Source organism: Nanorana parkeri, unplaced genomic scaffold (genome assembly GCF_000935625.1).
Source record: "Nanorana parkeri isolate BGI_ZX_2015 unplaced genomic scaffold, ASM93562v1 scaffold126, whole genome shotgun sequence".
NCBI classification, from domain to species: Eukaryota; Metazoa; Chordata; class Amphibia; order Anura; family Dicroglossidae; genus Nanorana; species Nanorana parkeri.
In genome coordinates this window covers 939860-963230 of record NW_017306394.1, presented here as the reverse complement: position 1 = coordinate 963230, position 23371 = coordinate 939860, and the positions used below count along the sequence as shown (strand labels likewise).

Sequence of the window (23371 nt, the reverse complement as noted above, 5' to 3'; positions counted from 1 at the left end):
AGTGACACGCCCGGCCCCAACCCGCCCCTGAACACAGGGAGCCGGCCGGCTTGCGTTCCAATGCAGACTTTGTGGTGTGAACCGGCCCTCTCTTCTCTCTCTCTCCCCTGTTTCTATCTGCTGTCCCTTCTCTTGCTTTCTCTGCTGTCTTTGTTCTCTCTTGCTTTCTCTGCTGTCTTTGTTCTCTCTCTCTCTGCTGTCTTTGTTCTCTCTCTCTCTGCTGTCTTTGTTCTCTCTCTCTCTCTGCTGTCTTTGTTCTCTCTCTCTCTCTGCTGTCTTTGTTCTCTCTCTCTCTGCTGTCTTTGTTCTCCTCTCTCTCTGCTGTCTCTTCTCACTTTCTCTGCTGTCTTTTTCCTGTCTGTCTTTTCTTACCTCCACTGCAGCAGCTTCCCAAGTCTCCTCTCTTCTCTCCTTCCTGTCTGCAGTGTCTGACACATTCAGCCGCACGAGCACAGCAGGAAGACAGGACACAGGTCAGTGAGCCGATCCCGATCTACCAGTGTTCGCTTTGTGATCTACTGGTAGATCGCGATCTACCTAATGGGCAGCGACTGTTCTAGATAGATCTGGTTATTAGGAGCGGGATAGAACTTATGGGAATTCAATATAGAAATAAAGATTTATTTTTAGTTTTTGACCATAGATACCCTTTAATGGTCATAATGCAGTTGAGAGTATCAATGTTTATTGCTCTGCATTCCTCCCTTCTGCTGACCCAACATACAAGGTGGCACACAGTAGTTTTACAACTGGACAGACTGGGAACTTTGTGTTCTCTTCTTCTCCTTACCCACCTATCTTGCATGTTGGGGCTTCGTGGACTGTATAAGCATCTCCAGATAAGCTGTACTTAATCTACTTTGATTGAAACAGTAGGAACTCCAACATGGATTAAGTCAAACCAACCACAGATGCCCATTGCCTCCAGGTTACTTTCCCCTTAGATTTGTAATTAAAAAAACATGCAATTGAGACTGCCTTTTTCAAATGGTAATGGTTATGGGAGTCAAACAATGGGCATGCTTCCATAATGCAAGAGTAGTCCATTGGACTTTTGCTTGCTGTCTCCTTATAGACCGGGTTATTACAGGCAGATATGTTTTTAAAACAGCCATTTCTGCATGATTGTTGGCCCAGATCTATAAGATAAGTAATGCTTACTTATCAGTCTTGTCCCTCTAGAGATGTCAGGTGCAGTTGGCCTCTGATTGTGTCCAGAATCACAATTAATTCATGCAATCACTGAGGTTGCTGCTATGCATTGTGGAGTCACAGTGATGGCTTCTCCCTCTGAATTCTAAAGAGATGGTAAGCAACATTTTGAGTTTTTCCTTTTCTATGCCCTATATACATATGCCCTTTGCCCTTATTTCTGTGTGATGTGATTCCCTGCCAGAAAGGTCAGGGAGTTGCACAAAAGTGAGAGCCAACGTTGGCCATTTTGTTGCTCTCCTATAATCTTTCCTGTTTATTGTTATACATTATTATTATACAGGATTTATATAGCGCCAACAGTTTGCGCAGCGCTTTACAACATAGGGAAGACATAATTACAATACAATTCAAGACACAATGGTAAGGATGGCCCTGCCTGTGAGGGCTTACAATCTAAGAGTTTATATCTGAGGCTTTCATCGTTTGTAGCTCGATTCCTCCTCATTCCAGTCTCTGCCGCCTTCTAATATCCACAGGGCATTTAATGAAATATCTGTGTAGTGAATAATGGTCATAATAAAGTCCCGTCTTTGTTGACCTGCTCTTTCCAAGTCAAACAAGAGTTCGGCCGACTGAGCACTCTTAACGCTGAAGGATGGCACATTGTTCGCTGTGTGAATAAGCTCGGAGGTGTTTGGTTTGGCCGCAGCTGTTCTGTTAAATGCAGCTTATTAATTTGGACTGATTCAAAGATAGAAAGTTGTTTGTTCACCGTTTCAGTACACCACATTTCCCTCTGTGCTTAGCTCAGCAGCACCTGGGTCATCTTCTGGACCGAGGGAAGGGCGGCTTAAATTGGTGGCACAAAAAAAGATTTCTACTCTCAGCCTGTTTTATTCTATTTATTTATGGTGACTCCACTGTTTTCTGATTTCTACTTAATGTCTTTCTGTGTCACTTTCCTGCTCATTGAACAGAAGCGATGATACAAGAATTGCCCATTTTGTTTTTTTTAACCCATACTTATCCATGTGGATCACAAATAATTTTTGCATTTACCAAACCCAAAAACACCTCAAACAGGCATTCAGATGGTTATGATTTAAAAAAAGGAATATATATTATTATTTATCAGCTATTACAAGTGGGATGCGCTCCTCTGCTACAAGGTTGTTCTACAAACAGGTAGAGGTATGGACATCTTACTATACTGATGGGAGCATGTAAGGATGCTTTCTCATAATATGACACTGACAGATGCATTACGCACACTAACCATCATGTCCCCCCATCATGTCTATCATATCTGGTCTTGCTTCTGGGAATCCCCTTCTGCGAGAATGAGCTAAAGCCAGATCTTTTCCATTTGGCCATCACTCAACAAATCATGCGTCCGTCAGGAAACATGTTCACAGTTGGCCAGTTCCTATGCATCCGATTTGCATGTGTTTTTGGATCAAATTTTGCACCGTTCTGACGTCTGGCGGATGTAGGCTCAGAGAAAAGGCTTTCTATGGCCACTCTGTTTTGTTTGTATTGCCAAATTTTTGCAAACTCATGTCTAGTCCTTTTCCTGCAAAAAAAGAAAAGGTAATTAAAACTATCTTTAGAGCTGCTGATCTAACGAAATGGATAATGGAGCATTTATATTCCTGGTTTGGTTCATTAGGATGATGCAGAAATATTTTTGCTTTATTAGCTAAAGTTATTCTGAAGTCGTTATTTTCATTATAACAAAAAAGGAATTTTTCTTTCTTGCAGCCCAACTCTGTGCAGCTTAAAAGAGCCCATGCAGTGGGGTACCCGACACTGCAAATGTTAAATGAATGTGAAGTCCAGGGTGAGGAAAGAGGTGACTTACCTTACTGGTGTGTACATGGTCCTGCTAGGTCATCACGTAATGTGTAGGGCTATTAATCCTGCATTCTTTATAAAAAAAGGCATGTGAGTGCGACCATGGACAGGAGAGGCTTTGAGAGGAGAATTTGTGGGCACTGGTGCACAGATGGAAGGTGCATGCTGGAGCCAGGAATAATGTATTACAGCCTATTCCTCTGCCCCTAGGCAAAAGCAAATATTTAAACCCCTAGTGTGTGTGTTCTTGTGCCCACTTGTACCAAAAACATTTATTGAGAAACATTTCTTAATAGCTACAAAGGATATAAATCCATTTTGTGTGCACCAAATGCCATCGCAAATCAATTATTACCTTGTAAAAGTAGCAATAAGATAATCACTGTGTTGCACATAGCCTGTGCTATGGAGATTTCCCTTCACTTCCTGTCAGGAGAGGAAGCAGTGAGAACTTTGTCCAATACAAAACAAAAATACATATTTATTACAGCGGGAAAGAGTTACAACATCTGTCAGTAGGCTCAATTCACTAAACTAGAGCACCAGAATAAGGATCCTTATGTTAAAAGGGTATTTATGGTCAAAAACTAAACTTATTGAGCCATTCTTTCAAACTCCCATACAGCTGCTTCAAGCTCCTTAGCCCTCATCAGTGCCAGATATTGACACCATGGCTTTGTTAGAGCAAGACATGGAGGACATGAGACAGAATACTCAATATGTTTATGGTGAGCCCTGTAGACGTGCATGGGACCATCTCCTGGCGTCCCTAACCTATGGTCATTGACTGCACAGGTGTGGCCAGTGCAAGCCAGATTTCGGTCACGGCAAGTCAACATTGTTACAGGCCATGACTGTAAGATTCAGGAAAGCAGTCACCTGTGGCTGAGGAGGAGGCATACCATCACTGACCCTTCAAAACAGAGGGTGTTTATATGTAATCACTTCCATCACAAATCCATCACTGAAGTATGATACTAGGTATTATTAAAAATATGCAGATGGTATGTGGTTGTTATTCTCCAGAGACGTGTTATTGGAATTTTACACACCTTGTTCTACAACTACTACAATGTCAGACTTGTTGAATCATTACCACTAAATTCTCTTCAAACTTTTCAAGTAAAGACCTCCCATGCCAAGACTGCCAACCACCATTCCCCCCATAGGTGTGGCTTGTTTTGATGGATACAGCTCTTACTATTCATTTGCCCATTGCCATTTCAGTTCCTCTGAGGTTTCAAATGATATGATTTTGTCTCCTGACTTGGTAGACGTACATGTGTCCTGAAGAGTTGATTTCAATTTTCCATGAGGCTAACAGGGTCTTTTAATTGTGCGAACATTTTGAAGCATTTTGGCAGATCCCTGTGACTTATGAAGACCACCATTGAAGTTCATGCACCCAAGTTGTTGGTTGATTGTTAAAGTCCAAACTTTAGATCTCCAGTAAAAACTGGAACATGAAAGGGCCTGCCTTTGATGCTCTAGTAGGTTGTTACTGGCACCTGAGTTTCTTTGAAGGGATGGCTAAGCCCCAACAATTTCTACCCACTGTGCAGTGAGAGTGCCTTTACTGGCTGCTCCTTTCAGCCAACAGGAGTGAAGAAAAGCCCTTGTGAAGGCTAAAAGTCATCAGAGTTGTACTTGTTGCTTTGCCTTGAATGGGAAAAGCAAAGATTTATATAAGATTTATATAAAACTCAAGATTAAAGTAAACAGAACGGTGTTCTGCCGCAGTTGCACTGGATAGCATTAACCAATGTCCTAATTTCACTTGTTGTATGTAGTTTCGCTGAATACTGAAAAATGGCCTGGATGGGAAGGGGGTTTAACACCGCGGATGTCAACTGGTTAATATAAGAAAATTTTATTTTTTTCTAAATTTAGAAAATATTGGTGTATGGCCTTCAGAAGATGCATAACATTTTTCTTTGTTATAATGGAAGCTGTAATATGAAGACAGAGAGGAGATCATGAAGAGCTAGTGTGCACCAGCGTAACAGCACACACGTGTGCCTGAACACACACCGCCATTGTGCTGTAATTACCTTTGCTAGCGCTTTATTATTAAATATTGCAACCTGTAACATCAAACAGCCGGAGAACAATGAGTGTCTTTGCTTCAGATTAATCTTCTGCAGCTTCTTTCTCCTCCTCTGATCTTCATATATCCTTTGGCTCCTGGAAGATCCTCAAACCGCCCTTTTCAGATTGGCACCGTATAGGCTTCGTGCTCATGGGATCCTGTGAGTTTTCTTGAAGAATAAATTGTCCTCTTTGTTTGCACTTCTCCGAACAAACAAAGCAGGTATATTTACAGAGGAGTTAAAAGGGGCCTCTGTGAAACCTATTTCCTCTAAAGATCTTTGAGATGCCACACGTTCACAGGTGGCTCAGATGAAACTACTCTTGATTACGGCAAATCCTGTCTTGACACATGGTTTCAGATTCCATGATACACTGGCTATTGGGCACATCAGTCAGTGGAAAGTTTGAAATGACAAAGCTAGGCAAGTACTCGGCATCCTTTTTGTTTTGTTTTGCAAAAACTTTGCGGCATGGAAAAGAGGCGATGGCATTATTTCGTTTGCAAAGAAATATGTGTGAAGACTTTGTCGTGTGATGGAGGAAAAGTCTGGAAATACCTCTCTGTATTACCATGCATACACTATGCAAACTGCCCCACAGTACTACAGTATTATTTTTGGCAGAACTACTGCTCTGTACCATGGCATTGGCAGAACGGAAGCCAGTGAAGGAAAAATATTCTCTATGTTGACTTTGTGTGTTTTTAACTTTTTCTCTGCTGTCTGCTACTTTTTCAACTTTTGTATTTTTGTATTTTTCTGTGTACAATACATATTGTGGTGACAGGACGTTAGGTGACTGTAGGGAGCACAAATGTGGGAGCAGTGATTTGTAAAGGGTCTATAAGATATGTAACACCCCCCCCCCCCCCCCCCCCCCCAGTCTCTACTTTCTCCTGTAACATGAACACAGTCTGTATTCACACCCTGTAGCATATCTGCAGTCTCTATCTCCTATAGCAAGTCTTTACTCTCTGACTGTCTCCTGTAGCCTGTCAGCAGCCTATTCTGTATCACTACATGCTTTGAATATTGGTAATGTTAAGGGTGCACTTGAGGCTGCCTGTATCTAAGCTGAACATCACTGGCCTATGGATACAACAATATAAGTCCAAAGTGCCAAGTTACACACAATTAAATCCAAATAATGCCCAGTTAAAATTTTATGTACTCCAGTGCATCCGTGAACAATTTATTAAGTGGCAAAGGGTCCCTTGTAATTTTGATTCCCTTGTTGGCTGCAGAGGTGCCTGAGCACAACTTCTTGCATCTTAGGACTCCTGCTAGAAGTCAGCCTATATCAACACTGCTGTGATCACCTAGGACCCTCCTGAGAACCAATGCACCTGGGTTACAGACACACTGCAATAATGAACCACCCGCTAGTTCCTCAACTTCTCTGTGACCATCAGGTTTTATGAAAGACTGATGGGGATAAATTTAGCTCTAACCAAGCTCTACTTGCTGATCTTTCTGAGGTGTGTACCTGCCTGCTTATTGGGCTACACCTGCTCTTCTTCAATGGCTGTAGCATCTACCAACTAGTTTGGCTGAAGCTGAGCTTGAGTAATGCTTTAGCCACACTTAATTAAAAATGTAGATGTTCCTTCCGCTGACGGTGAAAGTGCTGATGGCTAGCGGGACTTGGCAGGGTTACCATGGGGGCCCTGGACAGGACATATGCAACATACCAACACTTGCATCCCATGACAATTTTGCGCAATGGTGACACTTTGTTATAGCTAAAAAGAGATCACAACTACTGAAATCTGCCTAGCAGTTCCTTCCATGTGAAAGTGATAATCCATGTAAAGATAATGACCTCAGACAATGTAATATCTAGGAGTTACCAATGAATCCGATTGTGCCACCCCTGATAAGCAATTGCTTCAGTACAGTCTTCAAGTACACGTCCCCTCTTCTGACCCATAAACTAAAAAAATTAACCTACCATTTTGAGGTCTAAGCTAGAAAACCCTCAATGACTTCCTTGATGAAAGGATCACCTTAGACCACAAGAAGAGGTTTATAGGGCAACATTTTAGGGTTCTTGGGTTTAGATAGACTTTTGGTTTTCAGACATGCGCTCCCAAGCAGGATATAATTAAGGACATCTTTGTGTTACTTTCTGCATTGATTGCTAGTACTAATAATATGTGGTGTAACCTAACCATACAGTATATCAAATACAAATGGTTTCACAATGCACCAATTTGTTTTCATGGATTTGTTGGTGGGCAACAATGAGCAAGTCAGGTTTTGCCAGAACATCCAACCACAAGATGTCTGTGTTCAGCTTCAGTGTCTTTACATCAGTGCAAGTAAAAATTAAACTGTAAACCGTTAAGTGTGTTCAATTTCAGCAGATAGCTGACTAAACTAGAAACAAAGATAATGGACCAATTGTTGGATACATTTAGTGAGCAATCTGTTGAGCCAATATTTTAGCCTTGAGAAGTATCCCATGTTACTCATTGGAAACAAAGTGATTACATTGTGACCCAAACTCGGCCATGGATGAGAAACAGCTGCTGTTTCAGTCTTGTATACCTTATCTTCAACCTTGAAATGCATTCACCAAGCCTTCTGGATGGTCTTTGGCTGTCTTTCGATGGGCTGCACAAACACCTTTTACATATCAAGGTCAACATGAGAACAACTCTCGTCGTTGCTTAAGCCTGTGCTTGCGTCATAGACTCTTGGTCTGCTCCAGTGGGAGCTGCTGTTGATAGGCACAAAGACTCCACAGATAATTATGGTTTAGAACACAATATTTAGCGTAATTTCCTCTGTGTGTAAAATGCTATTATATATTTTTTTTTTTACATTTTGTCCTGAATGGCTCATTTCCTTTAAGGTGCCAGGTGTGTATTCCGTACAATACAGAAGTGTAGAAAGAATGAGATAATGCACAAGAAGTAAGGCGCCTTGGTTTTCAAGCACCTGGCCTGTTCTATCTGACTTTATCTCTGATGGTAAATTGTTAATACATGACAGATTTTAGGTTCCTTTCTGTGCTTTTAAAGCAATGACTCAGTTTGGAGGTGGCAGAGGATTTCTTGCCTCATTTGTCAATTAAGTTAGATAAGTGTGGAAAGCCCCTGGTTACAGGGGGTTTAATGACTCATTGACCCCTTGGGGTTTTCTTTAACTAAACTCCAAAATTCCCTCCCAAGGACAGCTGTTAAAGAGTTCTGGTAGCATGTCAAGGTCAACTTTCCTATCCAAATGAGTGATTCACCTCCATCATTTTATGTGATTGTTTTCAAAACATCCTCTCATGCTTCTTCCATTCCAGATACTGAATTTCCGAACACATTCATTTAACAGATATCTCTTAGAAACAAATGTTTTATTCTGTGTTCTTCATAGCCAAACCTTTTTTTTTCCTGACCTGTGTTAGCAAATGAAGTTGCACATCCCATCCAGCATGCTTTTTCCAGGACCATGAGTAGTAAAGCCAGGACTGATATAGCAACCGTGGAGCCTGTACATAGCAATTACAGCTTTAATATTCCTGTAGGTCTTTTACTTACTTTCCCGACACCAATGCCTGGAATATTTTCTCTCTTCAACAGCTTCACTGGCTATAGACTCTTCAGCATCCAACCTATTTCCTGGTGTGTCATATGCCTGGTCCCCTGTTGCGAGAAGTGGATCTTCTCACCAGCTGCTATCCTTTATTGACATAGGGGGCAACGCCTAGAACCACAAAGTGCAGTGGGGACCAGTCATCTGGCACACTTACGTATAGTATGTCGGATGCTTAAGACCCTATAGCCAGTGTGGCTGTTGAGGAAAACTAAGATTCCGCATCACATTGCTGGGACAGGTAACTATAAGTTCTCTTCTTTTACCAGATTCTTCTTTTGTTATTTTCTTGACCGGATCCCTTTTATAGGACTAAGTTAATAGGAATGAATAAAATTCCCCTGCCACCTAAATACACTAAACCTTTGTACTGAGAACAGTACATGGAGTGCCATTGCTGACCTGCTTTTGTATCTGGTACTTGTCTGGCTATATCTGGCTTCAGTTCTTTCCTAATTACTGAACTGGAACAGGCATGCAGGAAGTGAAGTCCGACCATACTCGGTGCATGCTTGTTCTAGCTCACTGACAAAGTGTTGAAGCCATTTGACTAGACAGGAAGGAAAACCAGCATTTTTCAGATGGAGAACAGTCAATCAAAAGCCTGTAAAAGCCTGCTCATTTCTCACAGTGCAGGTTTCTATTTAGAGGGGTACATTTGTACTGCATGTAGTAAAACACTTTTCGATCTCCTCACCCCCCTCAGAGCACAGCTGGATCTGTAGTATACACATGACTGGCATGTGAGGCCCACTCCGGCCTGTTCTGACAGGTGTGAACTATGGAAAGGCCTCCTGTGAACCCACCAAAAACGCTGCCTTCTCTTAGCTGTACGTGCTGTTTTTTTCCTTCGCATGTAAGAATGTCTCCTCGTGGAACGGTGATTCTGTCCTCTGCGAGAGATATTCCCAGATTCTTTCTCTTCACGCCTGTCATCCTGAAAATGCTGTAACTGAATTTGAGGCCCCATTGCTTTCCGATGGATTATGATGGACCATTAACCAAACAGAAACCAATTCTGTATCTTGACAACACTTTTTTTTTTTGTACCAGTCATTCACATAGAACACAAAGCCTAAAATATTCCTATTGACTTATGTCTTATGTAAATTTTTCAGAATGTCATCTGATGGTCTGTGTCCTGTGTTAACTGTACCCCCCAAATCTTTCAGAAGGCTGATCTGTTTTTTTTTTTTTCCATTATGAATAAATGTGTTTGGTCCATTTACAGGCTAAAACCTTTCCAATCAAAATTGTGATAGTAAACATTGACTTTTTGAATCGCCAATGGCCTCCTTGTATCTGCTGGAGACTCGAGTATTGAGAGTATGTGTCACGATCTGGGATCAGGCTCAGAGTCCAGTAGCTGAAACAGCAGGCAAATCTGCGGTATAACAGGCCGAGTTTGGTACACAAGCAGGCGGTAGTAGTATGGGAGCAGGCAGAAGCGCAGTTAGGGATCAAGCCGATGTCAGTAGCCAAAGGTATCAGGTATAAAGCAGAAGACGATGAGAGTAGTTGGTGAATCAGCAGCCAAAGGTCGGTACACGGGTAGCAGTATGAGAGGATTGTATCACAGAGGGAGCAAGATATTGGCAGGAGCAAAATAATCTGGTAAACCGGAAGTGCAGAGGCGGGGCTAACATAGGAAGTTCAAGGGAGGCGCAAGGAGTTCAGAGTTCAACAGAAACTAGGTTTATCTGAGGATTACATAGGAGAGCATGCTCAGAGCTATCCAAGGTTTCAGAGTGGCTCAGCAGGTAGAACCACTGCCAGCTACAGCAGAGGCCCTGGGTTCAGATCCAGATCCCAACAGTATGTGACGTGCGCGCACTGACCCTATCTGACCAGTCAATATGGTTTTGTAATCGTCATGACAGTTGCATAATTTTGGGAATGGCAGCTTTTGACCTTTTAATGTGGATCTGTCATTAGCCTAATGCAACAGCCCGTACCTTCATGGGTGCTTAGTGCACCGAAAACGATACACCAGGGCTCTAGATTCCACTTCCGTCTGTTTTTTTTTTTGTTTTTTTTTAAAGGTCATTATAGTGCACATAGTACCAGATGTATTTTTTCATGATAAGTGCATGCCTTCTACTATGTAATGCCTTCAAACTATGTCGGTAAAGGATACACCCCGACCATGCCCCTATTTACTATCTTAGTCTAAGCAAAGTCACTGATTGGTACACTACAGACAGCTTTTCATAAATAGGAAGTGGAACTTTTCTCAAAAATGATAGTTGCTGTATATTCTAAAATGTCAGGAATATATTCATGCAGTTACTAAAAGGTGCAATTTACAGTATGTTCAATACGTGCTACTGTCTGATTTGAACAGGCGCTTTACTGCTCTGGTATTGACATACAGATTGTCAGCCTCTATCAGAAAGTCTTAGTGGATGTAGAATTCTCTTTAAAGCGGACCTTTACACTCAATACTACCAATGGATTCCTCTATGAATGATGATTAATAATAATATGGACATGTCAGGTGTAGAATGCTGTGATTGTGAAATACTTACACTTACAGAGCATTCACTTCCTGCTTTCAAATGGCAAAATGACTTCAGTTTGGCACATCAATGCACACTGGGATTGCCTTGTCATCAGCAGTGCATTGCTGTGAAATCTCATCTGTAAATCTTATGAGATCTCTGGGAAAGGTATTTTCCTCCCCTGAGATGATGTGCATGGTTACATGTCCTAGTCACATGTGCCAGTAATCCAGGAAGTAATAGGAAAGCTAGTAATCGGCCATTAGTAAACATGGCCCCTGTCAGAAGACTGGGGAAGAAAAGAGAAATAAGGAATACAAAGAATACAAACCTGGCAATTTTCTAGAAGTATCTGTTGGTAGATTGTCATTACTAAACATATTTCTAAAGGTGTGTTTGTTGTTATTTTAAAGATCTGGGTAAAGGTCTGCTTTAGGATGCTATTGCTGGCAGTGTTTGTGGTTTCAATCTCTCAATTTTGGCTTGTTCTGTGCTGGTACTATCACGCTCTAAATGCATACAACTCAACTATACTCCTTAAGTGTAGGCAACCTTTGTTTGGTTCTTATTCATCTTCTCAGAACCCAGAAAGCCCCTCAATCATCCAAGCACAGTATGATATGATGTAGATTTGAGCCCTGCCTGGCCTGCATTCGACAGTCCAATGCAATATTTTATTTTTGTTGTATATTTAGTAGTCTGCTATTATAACCTTTATCAGACCAGCATCAAACAAAGTAAACATTCAATTGGTCTTTTCTTTTTTGTGTTCGGGGGAAGCAAAAAGGTGAAACTGGGGTTAGAATCCAATTATGAAACATATGCTATCACTGTATTTCGATCTATATGACAGAATGTGTGTAAGTGTTAGTATATGTCTGAACAAAAAAAAAAAAATCGGTACATCTCTGCAATACATGCAAATTTTCCCTCTGTTTTATCCCTCTACAAATGCTGCAAGTACAGATCAATACCAGCTGATTGGGGAGAAATCCAGTGTGCTCCTAATTGTTTTCCCCTGACTACACAAGTGCCTCTGCTTCACTGAAATCCCAAGCAGTGTTGTCAGCCTGGCCTACTATACTACAGAATTGCACCCATCCCCTCTATTTGACTCTCCACATGCATACATTATTTCTCAGCAAATCCATTCTGATGTCTTGGCTCCCAATAAACTGATCGCACACTGTGTGTAGGGAAAGGGCTCGTGGAAGATGTAGTTCTGGGCAGTGGCGTAACTAGAACCTACAGGGCAGAGCGGCAGGGAAGGAGCGGCAATATCTCGGGGGGCCCTCTTCTCCGCTGCCCCCCCCCCAACAGACGGAACGCCAGGGCCCAGTTGCAATTACGACCGCTGCAACCCTGGTAGTTCTGCCAGTGGTTCTGGGGGTTATCCTAAATCACTGGGAACTAAGCTCCCAGCAGCTGCCCCTGCAATAATATTATGTCTGGTGATGATGTCACAGGGAGAAATAAAAGCTGTCTCTCGCTACAGAACGATGTGAAAGAAAAAAAATAATGCTGTAGAGGGGTAAAGGGGGGTTTGGGGGTATATTTATCTCTTAGACATGACCTTTAAAGCAGAAATGGATATATGGTAAACTGACTCTTGTGTGATGTGTATTATTTATATCTACAGATACTTTTCCTGTTTTCTTTCCTTATCTGTTAGTAAAAATGTGTTTTATTAGCTGGTAAATGTAGAACTTTTATGTCACAGAAAATTGCCCCTTTCCACTATTTTGGCACTAAAACTGCCAACATCTGAGAGGAGATAGCTGTTGTGATACATTTTGTTTTCTCATCCTTCCCGAGTGTTCTTTTCTAATTTCCATGGAGAACACATTTGGAATGACTCAGACATTTACAGACATCTGCAGATTTGATCCAGAAAACTAATCTTGAGCTTGGCAGCGCATTACTTTTCCTGTCATGGTCCAACCATCCCCACTGCTCACCGGCCAGAGGTCTGACTCACTGCCGATTATCCCAGTCAGCTTGCTTACTTGTTATTTCCCCGCGGGGTGCTGGTCTTCCAGAGTCTCCAACGTTCATGAGTTGTTTCTCCTTAGGTGTGGCAGAGAACTCATCGCTTGTGATTTGTGTTACGCAATGTGTTATGGTCAGGGGTTCAGCCGCCCACATGGCTGAGATAACTTTATAAAGATGCAAGTCATTGGTTTGCCAGATGGTACAAATGTTCGAATGATGATAATCCAAAATCTATGGTGCTGTACGAGTTAAAGTAACACTAAACAAATTACTAAACTAAACATGAGATTGTAGTCCATCACAGGAGCGAGCTTGGAGCAGTGACTTCTTTACAACACACACAGGGACCTTGGGGAACAAAAGTAGCCACCCTCCAGAAGGAAGGACAGTGTCCGCACCATTTCAGAGATGATTTAAAAGAGAACTATGGGGTCAGTGCTTTCCCCCATAGTTCTCATAAGTGTCACAGGACGACATATAATAGCATCCTACCGTGACCCAAAGCTCAGTATATCGTAAGCTACAGCTCGCGGTATACTGAGACCGCCACAGCCGGGATGATCCTGACAATGCTGTAGAGATCCACCCAGCTGCATGAATGACAGCTGGCTCTGCCTATCTAAAGGCAGAACCAGCTGTGCCCACCCCCTCCCTGTTCGTTCCTCCAGTCAGCGCTGGAGGATCAGAGAGGGGAGGGCGGAATCCCTGCGGGGAGCGGTGATTGACCGTCACCGCTCTCTGTAGGAGATGATCGAGAAGTGAGCGAGCGAGCGACGTTATGTTCGCTCACTTCCCGATCTATTGAGCCGACGTGTGACAGTCTCACTGTCACACGTCGGCTCGAACTATGAGGATGAGTTATTTTCCCTCACCTCATAGCTCTCCTTTAAGGATCAACAGCCGAGTGATACACAAATAAGATACATTTTTGTTAAAAATGCATTCAAGTTCCTTTAATTATTAAGATTTAACTCTTGAGTTTAGTGTCACTTTAAAAGTATCTTTTAACTGAATCCCTAAAATCTCACATTATAACATAATTATATAATTTCAATTGTAATGTTTAACATGTTTAAATCAACAGCTTACATTTAAAGAATCCTTGGTGATGTGGTCAGGAAGGTCCTTGTTCAGGCATTTCAATACTACGATGTCAACGCTTTTCCTGTCAGTTGTGCTCCTGCCTGCGTTGTCACACTGTCAACACAGGCTTCTGATGAAGACTACAAATGGACATTTCAATGCATGTTACACAGGCATGGTCCACTGTTGTCAACATCAGGAAGCCCGTCCAGAAAAATGCCATACAGCCATCACTGGGGTCCATGTGGGCTGAAAAGAGGCTACAGGAGATCCACAATGCTGAAATGTGACAAAGGATAAAAGGAAATTAAAGCATGTATTGCATTAAAAAAATGGCAATTGTTTATGCTTGCTTAGCAAGCTGAATGTCATTCCATTGAACTCACATGTACTATAATTTTCACCATTACCTATATATTTTAGTACAGTAAACTCTCAGTTATCCGGTATTCAACTAACCAGAACTCTCATCTAACTAGAAAACAAAATCCCCTGTGTATTCGCTGTTTTGCTGATCTGCGGCATGTATTATCCTGGAAACGATTGTGTGTCTATTTGTCTTAATTTGCTTTTGATTACTGCATTTCAATATTAATATGGACTCATTACAGAGTTTATGGCATGGGATAGTATGGGGTATGGCATTAGTTAGACCTATTGTTAATAGTAACTCTCGAGCAACCAGAAACTACCATTATCTGGAATCTACCAATCCCCGTGGATGCCGGATAACGGGGAGTTTACTGTAATATGAACTTCTGTAATATTTTCTGGTCACAAGGATCAAAGTGGACCCACAAAATAGCAGCAACAAAGTCTTGATCAACCTGTATTTGGCAGAAAATCCTCATCTGTGCACCCCTCTGATCCTGGTTTCACTTTGTGGCAAGAATGGCCAAATTTTCTGTGTTGACATTGTGGATCTCCTCCACTCCATACAGCGTCCGTATCCTTTTAATGGCAGGTTCACACCATTTTACTGGACCAGATCTGGTCCAGAAAATGGTGTGAACCTGCCTGCAGTTGCAGTGCATTCCAGACCAGACAAAATGAGATGTTCAGTATGTTTCTGGTCTGGTCTGGAACGGACTGTGCTGGTGTGAACAGAGGCCAGCAATAGCATAGGGATACAATAGGATGCATTTTTGGTCCCGAAACAATCTGGTCTGGTCTGGAGATGATGTGGTGTGAATGGGCCCTTAAGAATGGCAGTGCTCGCAGTGATTACACGGAGGACGGCCGTGTGGAACTTCAAAGTTTCAAAAGGAAAATCACTAGCGCCCGTGAAGTAAGAACATAAATTCTGGTTCTGTTTATTGAATCATTGTCACATGCGAGGAGTGTATGTTACGCTGCTCAAGTGTCACTATGTCACCCTGAGGAAGGGAACTTGCGTGACCCCAGAAATGTTGCCTTTCATGAAGCATGTGACAATGTTCCAATAAACAGAACCAAGATTTATGTTCTTGCTTCACAAGTGCTGGTGGTTTTCCTTTTGATGCCCAACTTCCTTGACTTTTGGATTAAACCTTGCTCCCTGTATTGTAGCACCACCCCCATCCAATAAGAGCTTGCTTATTGGTCACTCTCATTGGGTTTGAAGGTGGTGGTTAGGACTTAAAGTGACATTAAAGTATAAAATCCCCCCCATTCTGCTTTAAGGATTTACCTTAAATGATGCCTCTTGATCCGATCATCTTCGTCCTTCCAGTAGTTTTCAGGAGTCCCTCCAGCGCTGGTGCCGGTCTCTGATTCAGTGCTGACTGCTGTCACTTCCTGTCCCACTGTGTCTGTCGGCGTACATGCTGCGTGCATTGTGTCTCTCCTCTTCTCTTCTCCCAGCCAAAGATCTCTGCTGCGCATGCGCCCGCCCCATGATCCTTGCGGCCGCCCCGAGAATCTTCACATCTTTGGCAGGAGCACACAACAGAGACACAGGTAAGTTTGAACCTTTTTGTTAACTTTTTCTTTTTTATGTTTTTGCATACACAGTATCTACTGCTTGCTATCAGTAGATATATGCAAAAAGCAAGAGGGTTTAATTATCCTTTAACCCAGAAGTCAGAAAGCAATGCATCAGTCAGATGCAGTTGTTTTCTTTTTCAGGAGGTTTTTTTTTGTTGTTTTTAGAATTTCACAGTCACGTTGTAAGAAGATACAGTGACAGTTAATCAGGTACACAAATACAAGATGATAACAGTACAACCCTTGTGCAGCTTTACTGTTCTACTGTTGCCAAATACCAGCAGGATGAGGCATGATTTTATGGATGGTGGTTAAAATAAAGAAGAAAAATATGTGCATGATGTCTTCTTAACACAGGGTGGGAAAAATGAATAAGACTCTCGTAGAGGCGGGCCAAGCATGTCCAGCTTCTCCCCGTAACAGCCAGAAAATAGTAGAGAGCTAACCTAATAGGGCAAAGATAGGCAACCTTGGCATTCCATCTGTTGTGGGACTACAAGTTCTATGAGGCATTGCATAATTCTAACAGCCACGGGAATGACTCCCAGAGGCAGAGGCACGATGAGTTTGCTGAACTGGAATGCTGAGGTTGCCTAACCCTGTAATAAGGAATGGGCAAAGATGAGTGGTGGAGTAAAAGGACAAAAAGAAAAAGGCAGAAGAAAGGATATAGAGCGTGTGCGGGGTCCAGCCTGGTTCCCCAACAGATACTGTTGTTTTCGCAATGGGGGGAAGCACCAATTGGTTGCCTCTGCCTGCATGGCCAGTTGATGCCAAACATTTTAGTTTGTGATTTAGCGCTGCTTTGACTGCTCTTCCGTTGCTAGCAATGTTTTTTGGCAAATATGTATATTGTTATATTTGTTAATTTCAACAGTTCCTCAATGAAAACCCGTATCCTGCTTTTCTATCAGATTGGAGTTCTTAAAATGCACCTCAAAAACAAATGACGGCAAACTGAGATAAAGAGCTTCATGGAGAGGAGAGGAGATGGTGGAAGTTCACTTACACTTTACAGTCTCTGAGTAAACATTTGTTGGAGGAACTTTTACTATCTGCGTGTTGACCAGATAAAACGAGAGGGCAGCTTCCTCTTTCCTTTTAGATTTTTTTCAGATTGTTTGGCATTTTCTTTAAAAAAAGCAATTGTTCCAATGTGTAACATATAGATGAAATTCCATCTGGATGGCTTAAACATTTGCTGACACATCACTTAACCTTTTGCTCTTGTGGTTTGCAGTGTCGCCAGTGTTTTCCCAGCACTGCTCAGTTGTGGCACCTGCTTGGCTGCCCAGCATTATCTGATCTTCCTCCTGTCGGCTGCCATCACAATACTGCTAAGGATGGCATCAGTTATAATTGAAAGCAGGTATGGAGAACTTGGTGAAAGTGTGTTATTTGCTATGAAACTGGCAGTTGACACACAATGCAAAAATGTCACTTTTTTTTTCTGTGGGGCTTTGCGGTACTTGAAGGATACGTTTTCCAATGCTGATATTCCACTGGATATGCTTTGAATTTGTGGCTCTGCCCACTTGCGCCTCTGCCCACTTGCGCCCAGTATGAGTTTGAGCCCATTCGTAGTGGTGGATTTTCCGATTTTTGTATCAGAGATTGATGGATTAGGGGAGCAGGAGCCAGGATTCCAAAGGTAGGGTCTTGCTGCTGGATACATAGGAGAAGCCAGAAGAAGAAATGAAAGTGTATGTGAAGCCTATAGCCTGTCTGAGAGCTGCTATACCGAGGAGTACAAGAGGCCAATGGCAAGTCAAATTCAGTTACTTAGTCTAGCAGCATTTAAAAATACATTTTATTATTTTTAGTGAGTGCATGTCAGCATTATTGGGGTGTTTTTTTATATCCTCCTCAAGTTGAGCTTTAAATTGATTTAATCATTTGGTGGACTGACTTTTTAACCTGCCTGTGCAGTGTGTGACAAAGGCATCCGGGTCCATTACAGGAATTCTTTAGGCGTCGAAGAAGGAACAATGAGTATTTCAAAGTGGCCACAATTGATGTCATAAGAAAAGCAGGCTGGCACTGCTGACTTCTTCTGCTTCCTGACTGTCATGCTGACCCTCTGGCTTCAGTACATTGCATTGTGGACTCAGAACAACTGTACAGTTATGGGTTTCATTATCTTCAGAGCATCAAAGCTAGAGGGTCATAACAACCATGCAACTAGAATGAGGTTAACATGGACAACCCCCATGTTCTTTTCATGGTAGGTGAACTGCATTTTAAACGTAATCTGTACATTTTTCATCCCTAAATATAACCTTCATGGTTTTCTTTTCCCGCTTTCTTACTTATAACACCTTGGACCCTATGTCGTTGTCTCGTAGGGTTTCCCCCTGTTTGGCCCAAGACCATGAGCTGTCCTGCAATGGATGTTGCCCCCATTGCAGCATTGGACACTTGTAACATCAGGTCATGCAGTGCCAAAATTAGCTTGCAGAATCAATCGGGGTGTGCTGGAGCATTCTGTGCCACCTCTGTACACCGATCACAACGTGCAATAAACCTGTTGAAGGTCACGCTGAAGTCACCAAGAATTATATCAATCAACAACTTCCTCAAATCTTTTCTGTCACTTCTGCATTTTCACTGTGCTCAGCTGCACGCTTCATCTCGTGCTTCGATCGCACTGACTCGCGTTTAAAGAAGAACTCCAAAAAGCCCTTTTTATATCTAAACTGGTAACAGAGTCACAATGCAGTTCCCGAATGTTATAGTTCCTCTATTCTTTTATTAGGGTACGTGGACATTTTTGTTTCTTTTGTACCAACAATTTCTTCATCATTATATGGGGTGGCACCACCTTACCGATCTTTCATCCATGGGCTTGCTATTTACATGCATTTCTAGGCACCGTCAGGTGTAAAAGAGCATGTTGACGTGCTGATGGGGCATGCTGATTGGTTGCTGTGGCCTAGAAGGGAGCCTGACATAACTCCCTGTAACTGTTTACTTCAACCTAGGGAATATTGAGTCAGCTAAACTGAATTTTGTTCTCCTCTCTAAGCTTGTTTTGTTTTCTAATTGTCATCTGCCATGACTTCAATCTGACCTTACCACCACCTCTGACTTGGTATCTCACTTTTGATAACGGAATCCTTGGCCTGATCTATTCTATGATCCTCTCCAATTGCTTGTCCTCTGCCTCAGCTCCTCTGTTCTACCAGTTGCTATCGATGAGGCAATATCAACATTTACATTAGGGGGGCTACTTGTAACCAGAGTTTGACCCACATTATCACTGGCTCTTGGGCAGTTTGGATATCACTAGAGTGTCTTTAGGCAGGAGTCTTTTTTTCATCCTACTGGTAGTCCCAAGCATCCTCCTAAATCTTTGCTCATCAGTGCTCAGGTGAGGGATGTTTTAGTTTTCAGCATATCACATCTGAACCAAGGGACAAATAGAAGCTTTGCTCCCATAATACAGTGAGATCTCCTTTTACTCTATTCTGTAATGATGGTGGACAGATTGGATGTCACTTTGGTTTTAGATTGTGCAAATTTTGTTTTAATTACTGTGTGTAATAATGTTGGCCAGCCATTTGAGCCACTTTAAACTAGTTTTTAATAAAAAAAAAACCAAAGCAACTGACCCTCAATAATTTACATACAGTATATATCAGTGTGTATGGGAGGGATTCTTGTAGGTAACCATACTCTGCTTGTTGACTTTTTCAATCCAAATAGTAGTTTAAATTGGCTTAAAATTGTTACGAAATTGTCATTGTGTCTGGCCAACACTGAGGCTACACCAGTTTTGTTGTTATTTGACCTGTTTGATGCCATTTTGTTATCTTGCAGGATGATGTGATGATGCCACAAAGAGTCAGACTGCAGTATGAAGCGGCTGTTCATCTTCCACAGAGTGTGAGTATTGACATTCTGTATGGATTAAGTTTTTCCTGATAGGTTTTGTGATGAGAGTTTTGTGCCATTTCACCCAATTCATAAAACTACAATAGCACTATAGAAGTGACCTCTTGAGCAGTCTTATCACATATGATATTGATGAGAGACTACTTTATCATGCCTTGATGAATTACAGCAATTAAAGCAGCTTCAATAGGCTTGTAATGCCTTCCATTTAGGGAAGAACCAACTATCATGTTTATCAATGTACCAGCATTTCTAATCACATGGTTCTCCGAGTTCAACTTCCTCTTTTATCTATCTTTTAAGGACAGAGGTGATATAGGCAGTTGATGTTTAATTAAATCTTTGCTTTTTCTGTAAAGTTCGGCTTAGACCTGTCCCCTTCCCTGTCTAATTTCTTTATTAAGGCTCTGCAATTTGTCTAAGGACCCAAGGAGGTGTGAAGTGGGGTTGGGGGAGGGGGCAAGTGCGACTTTGCAAAGTTTGCATACATGTTCAACAGGCCAAACTTTTGGTTTTCATTGAAGGTAAATCTCTTTTTTTTTTAATCATATACTCAAGTCGATTTGCCCAGATTTTTGACATGTTGAAGTTAAAGCGGTTGATTTTCCCATTGTATGCTTTCCTAGTAACAGTGGTCAGCAGGACAAGTAGAATAGAGTGGATGAATCTCCCTAGCGGGGGCACACTCCGTGTTACACGCCAGACAGAGGTCCTAACCCTTCCTTACTGCATGGAAAATCTGAATGTTGAATTTAAAGCAGATGTGTAGTTAAAAGTTAATACATCTTTATTATCACATTCATCATGAAATCTTGAAGAATGGGCACCAGACAGTACGCTCTGCCGTGATAAAGGTAACTCCAGTACCGGGTCCCTTGGCCAGTGCTGAGGAGTTGGTCATGTTGCAGAGGCAGATGTCCTTGAGGACTGCCAAGTGAAGACTGCTCATTAACTGTCTTGCCTGTCCTGTCTACATATTTAGTCCTAAAATTCTCTAACAGAGACTACGTGACCTGTTCATGTGTGGGCTACATATGTTAGTTTACTGCTTTTTTGTTTATCACGGGTTTGCTTTGATGCCAACCACACACAAGTATTTCTAGAAACTGAACTGATCATTGCTAAACAAGATCACACAGGAGACATGGAGCTGCTGAGACTGGTGATTGTTTGGCTACACAGTTTTTTTTGTTTTTTAAATATAACCTCTATAACTGCTCATTTCATTAGCAAAGGGTATGAGCTGGCACTGGTCATTTGTGGATTGTCACATTACACATGCCAAATGTTGTCATCTAATGCCAAACTGAATGTAGGGTCATTGCCCTTTATTTTCGAATCAGGGTGTAGAAACTGGCAGCCCTAACACTATTGGGGATCATTATTTCAGGAGCTGTATAGCTTCTCCTGAAGTCCTCTTGGTTGTTGGACCAGTAGATTAATAGGCCTCATTGACACTATGGGCTTTTAGGTGAAACAATGCACAATATTTTATTCAGTGGTACAATTATTACATTTATACAGTTACATAGGGTGTGTATTCAGACAGTTCCCTGTTGAGGGAGTGCCGAGCTACAATTTTATCACTTGATGCTTCCTGAACAAGACATACATTTCTGCTTCTCCTAAAGTTAGTGCAACTCCGGCTAAAACTTTTTTATTTCGTTTTTAATAGTGTAAGCAATCATTAGAACTTCCGTTGGGCAGATTTATCTTCGCTTCCTAAAAGGTATATCAAAGAAGCGCTAGAACTTTAACACTTGTTCATCAGAATACAGAAAGATCATAATTATTCGATGAGCTGACTTGTAAGGCTTCTCACACGGAGCAAGGCTCCCCTTCAGTGGTTACCCAGAAAGTGAACCAGAGTCACTTTGGAGAGATTTCCATTCCCTTTTTTGTAGTGGTTTCAGTACAGGAAGATAGGGAAACCTTTACATACACCACAAGCACCAGACCCATAGCGGAAATGTCCGAAAATGCTTAAATTGTCCATAAAATGATTATATAAAACCGCCAATGCACTTTGAGAGTAAATGCACTTCCTCTTCCTCGGGGCTTCCTGTTTGAAAAGGAATGAGATGGAGCAGAATTATATCCCAAAATTCTAATTCCTTTTCAAGCAGTCAGCTAAAGATGTATGTGGAATCTGCTTTACCAAGTCCAGGTGAGCCTTTCTCAAATATCACTGATAGTCCTGATAAAGGGGGAGCGTGTTTGCTCCCAAAACACATTGACTGTTTTATATGATTATTTTATAAACAATTTAAAGCATTTTAGGCTCTTCCACCATTGGCCTGACACTTGTGGCGTATATACATGTTTTGCTTCCCTCCCTTCCTGTACCTGAGCCACAATAAAAAGGGACTGGGAATGGAGACAACTGTCCCATCTTGGACAGTTGTCACTGAAGCAGGTGTCCCCAATGGAAGACTTCCCCTCTATTACTGTTCTGATGACATCGTTAAGATGTATATTTCCCAACGTATGCTTTCCCAGTGACAGTGGTCAGGAGGACAAATAGAGTGGGTGAATCTCCCTAGTGGGGGCACACACAGTAATAAAAAAACAGAGACCCTAAGCCTTCCCTTCTCCATCCAAAATTTGGCTGCAGACACACTTTAATTGCAGGAGTCAATCATGTATCCTATGAATGCCGTAGGCTTTGCCCACTTCTTATACTGCATAGGACAGAACAGTCTCGGGTGAGTATGCTTCTCTCTATTCTTGTGTGTGACTTTGATTAAATGTTGTGATATGCATTTATATCTTTTTAAATTTGTGTGGCTTTTATATGTTTTTGAACAATACATTTTTATGCACCTGTGCACGTATAACTGTGTGTTTGTGCGTGTTTTTATGTATAGCAGGTGTTTACATAGCCATCTTTGGGAGTGTGCATTTGTGTGTACACATAAGCGAATGTATGAGAGAAGAGTTGAGTGTGTATGATGAATGAATGATGAATGATATGCATGGGTGAGTGTAGAGTGTCAAGGATTGGGTGACAGTGTGTGATTATGGGGTAACAGGAGCTTTTGTGCATCATTTTTGTGTCCCGGTTTGCAGGTCGAATGCAACATGCATGAATCATTTACTAAGGCGGCGTCTGGATAGTAAGTGGAAGTAGTCTGCACAGATAAAGAAGGAAAAAAACAAAACAAAAAGACTTGCAGGGCTATTCACAAAAGGATGAAGAGTTTGGAGAAGGCAGGAGAAGGGAAAAATCTAGGACAACATAGCTGA

The 23371-nt window shown here is 41.8% G+C and overlaps 1 protein-coding gene across 1 annotated transcript in view; it reads left to right on the top strand.

Moving 5' to 3' along the window:
• Nucleotides 1-23371, top strand: part of B3GNTL1 (UDP-GlcNAc:betaGal beta-1,3-N-acetylglucosaminyltransferase-like 1) — a 230485-nt gene that overhangs the window by 39425 nt on the left and 167689 nt on the right. Inside the window, exon 6 of the mRNA XM_018553646.1 lies at nt 20051-20116. Within this exon, the coding sequence (XP_018409148.1) occupies nt 20051-20116 (66 nt within the window). The remainder of the gene's footprint in view (nt 1-20050; nt 20117-23371) is intronic.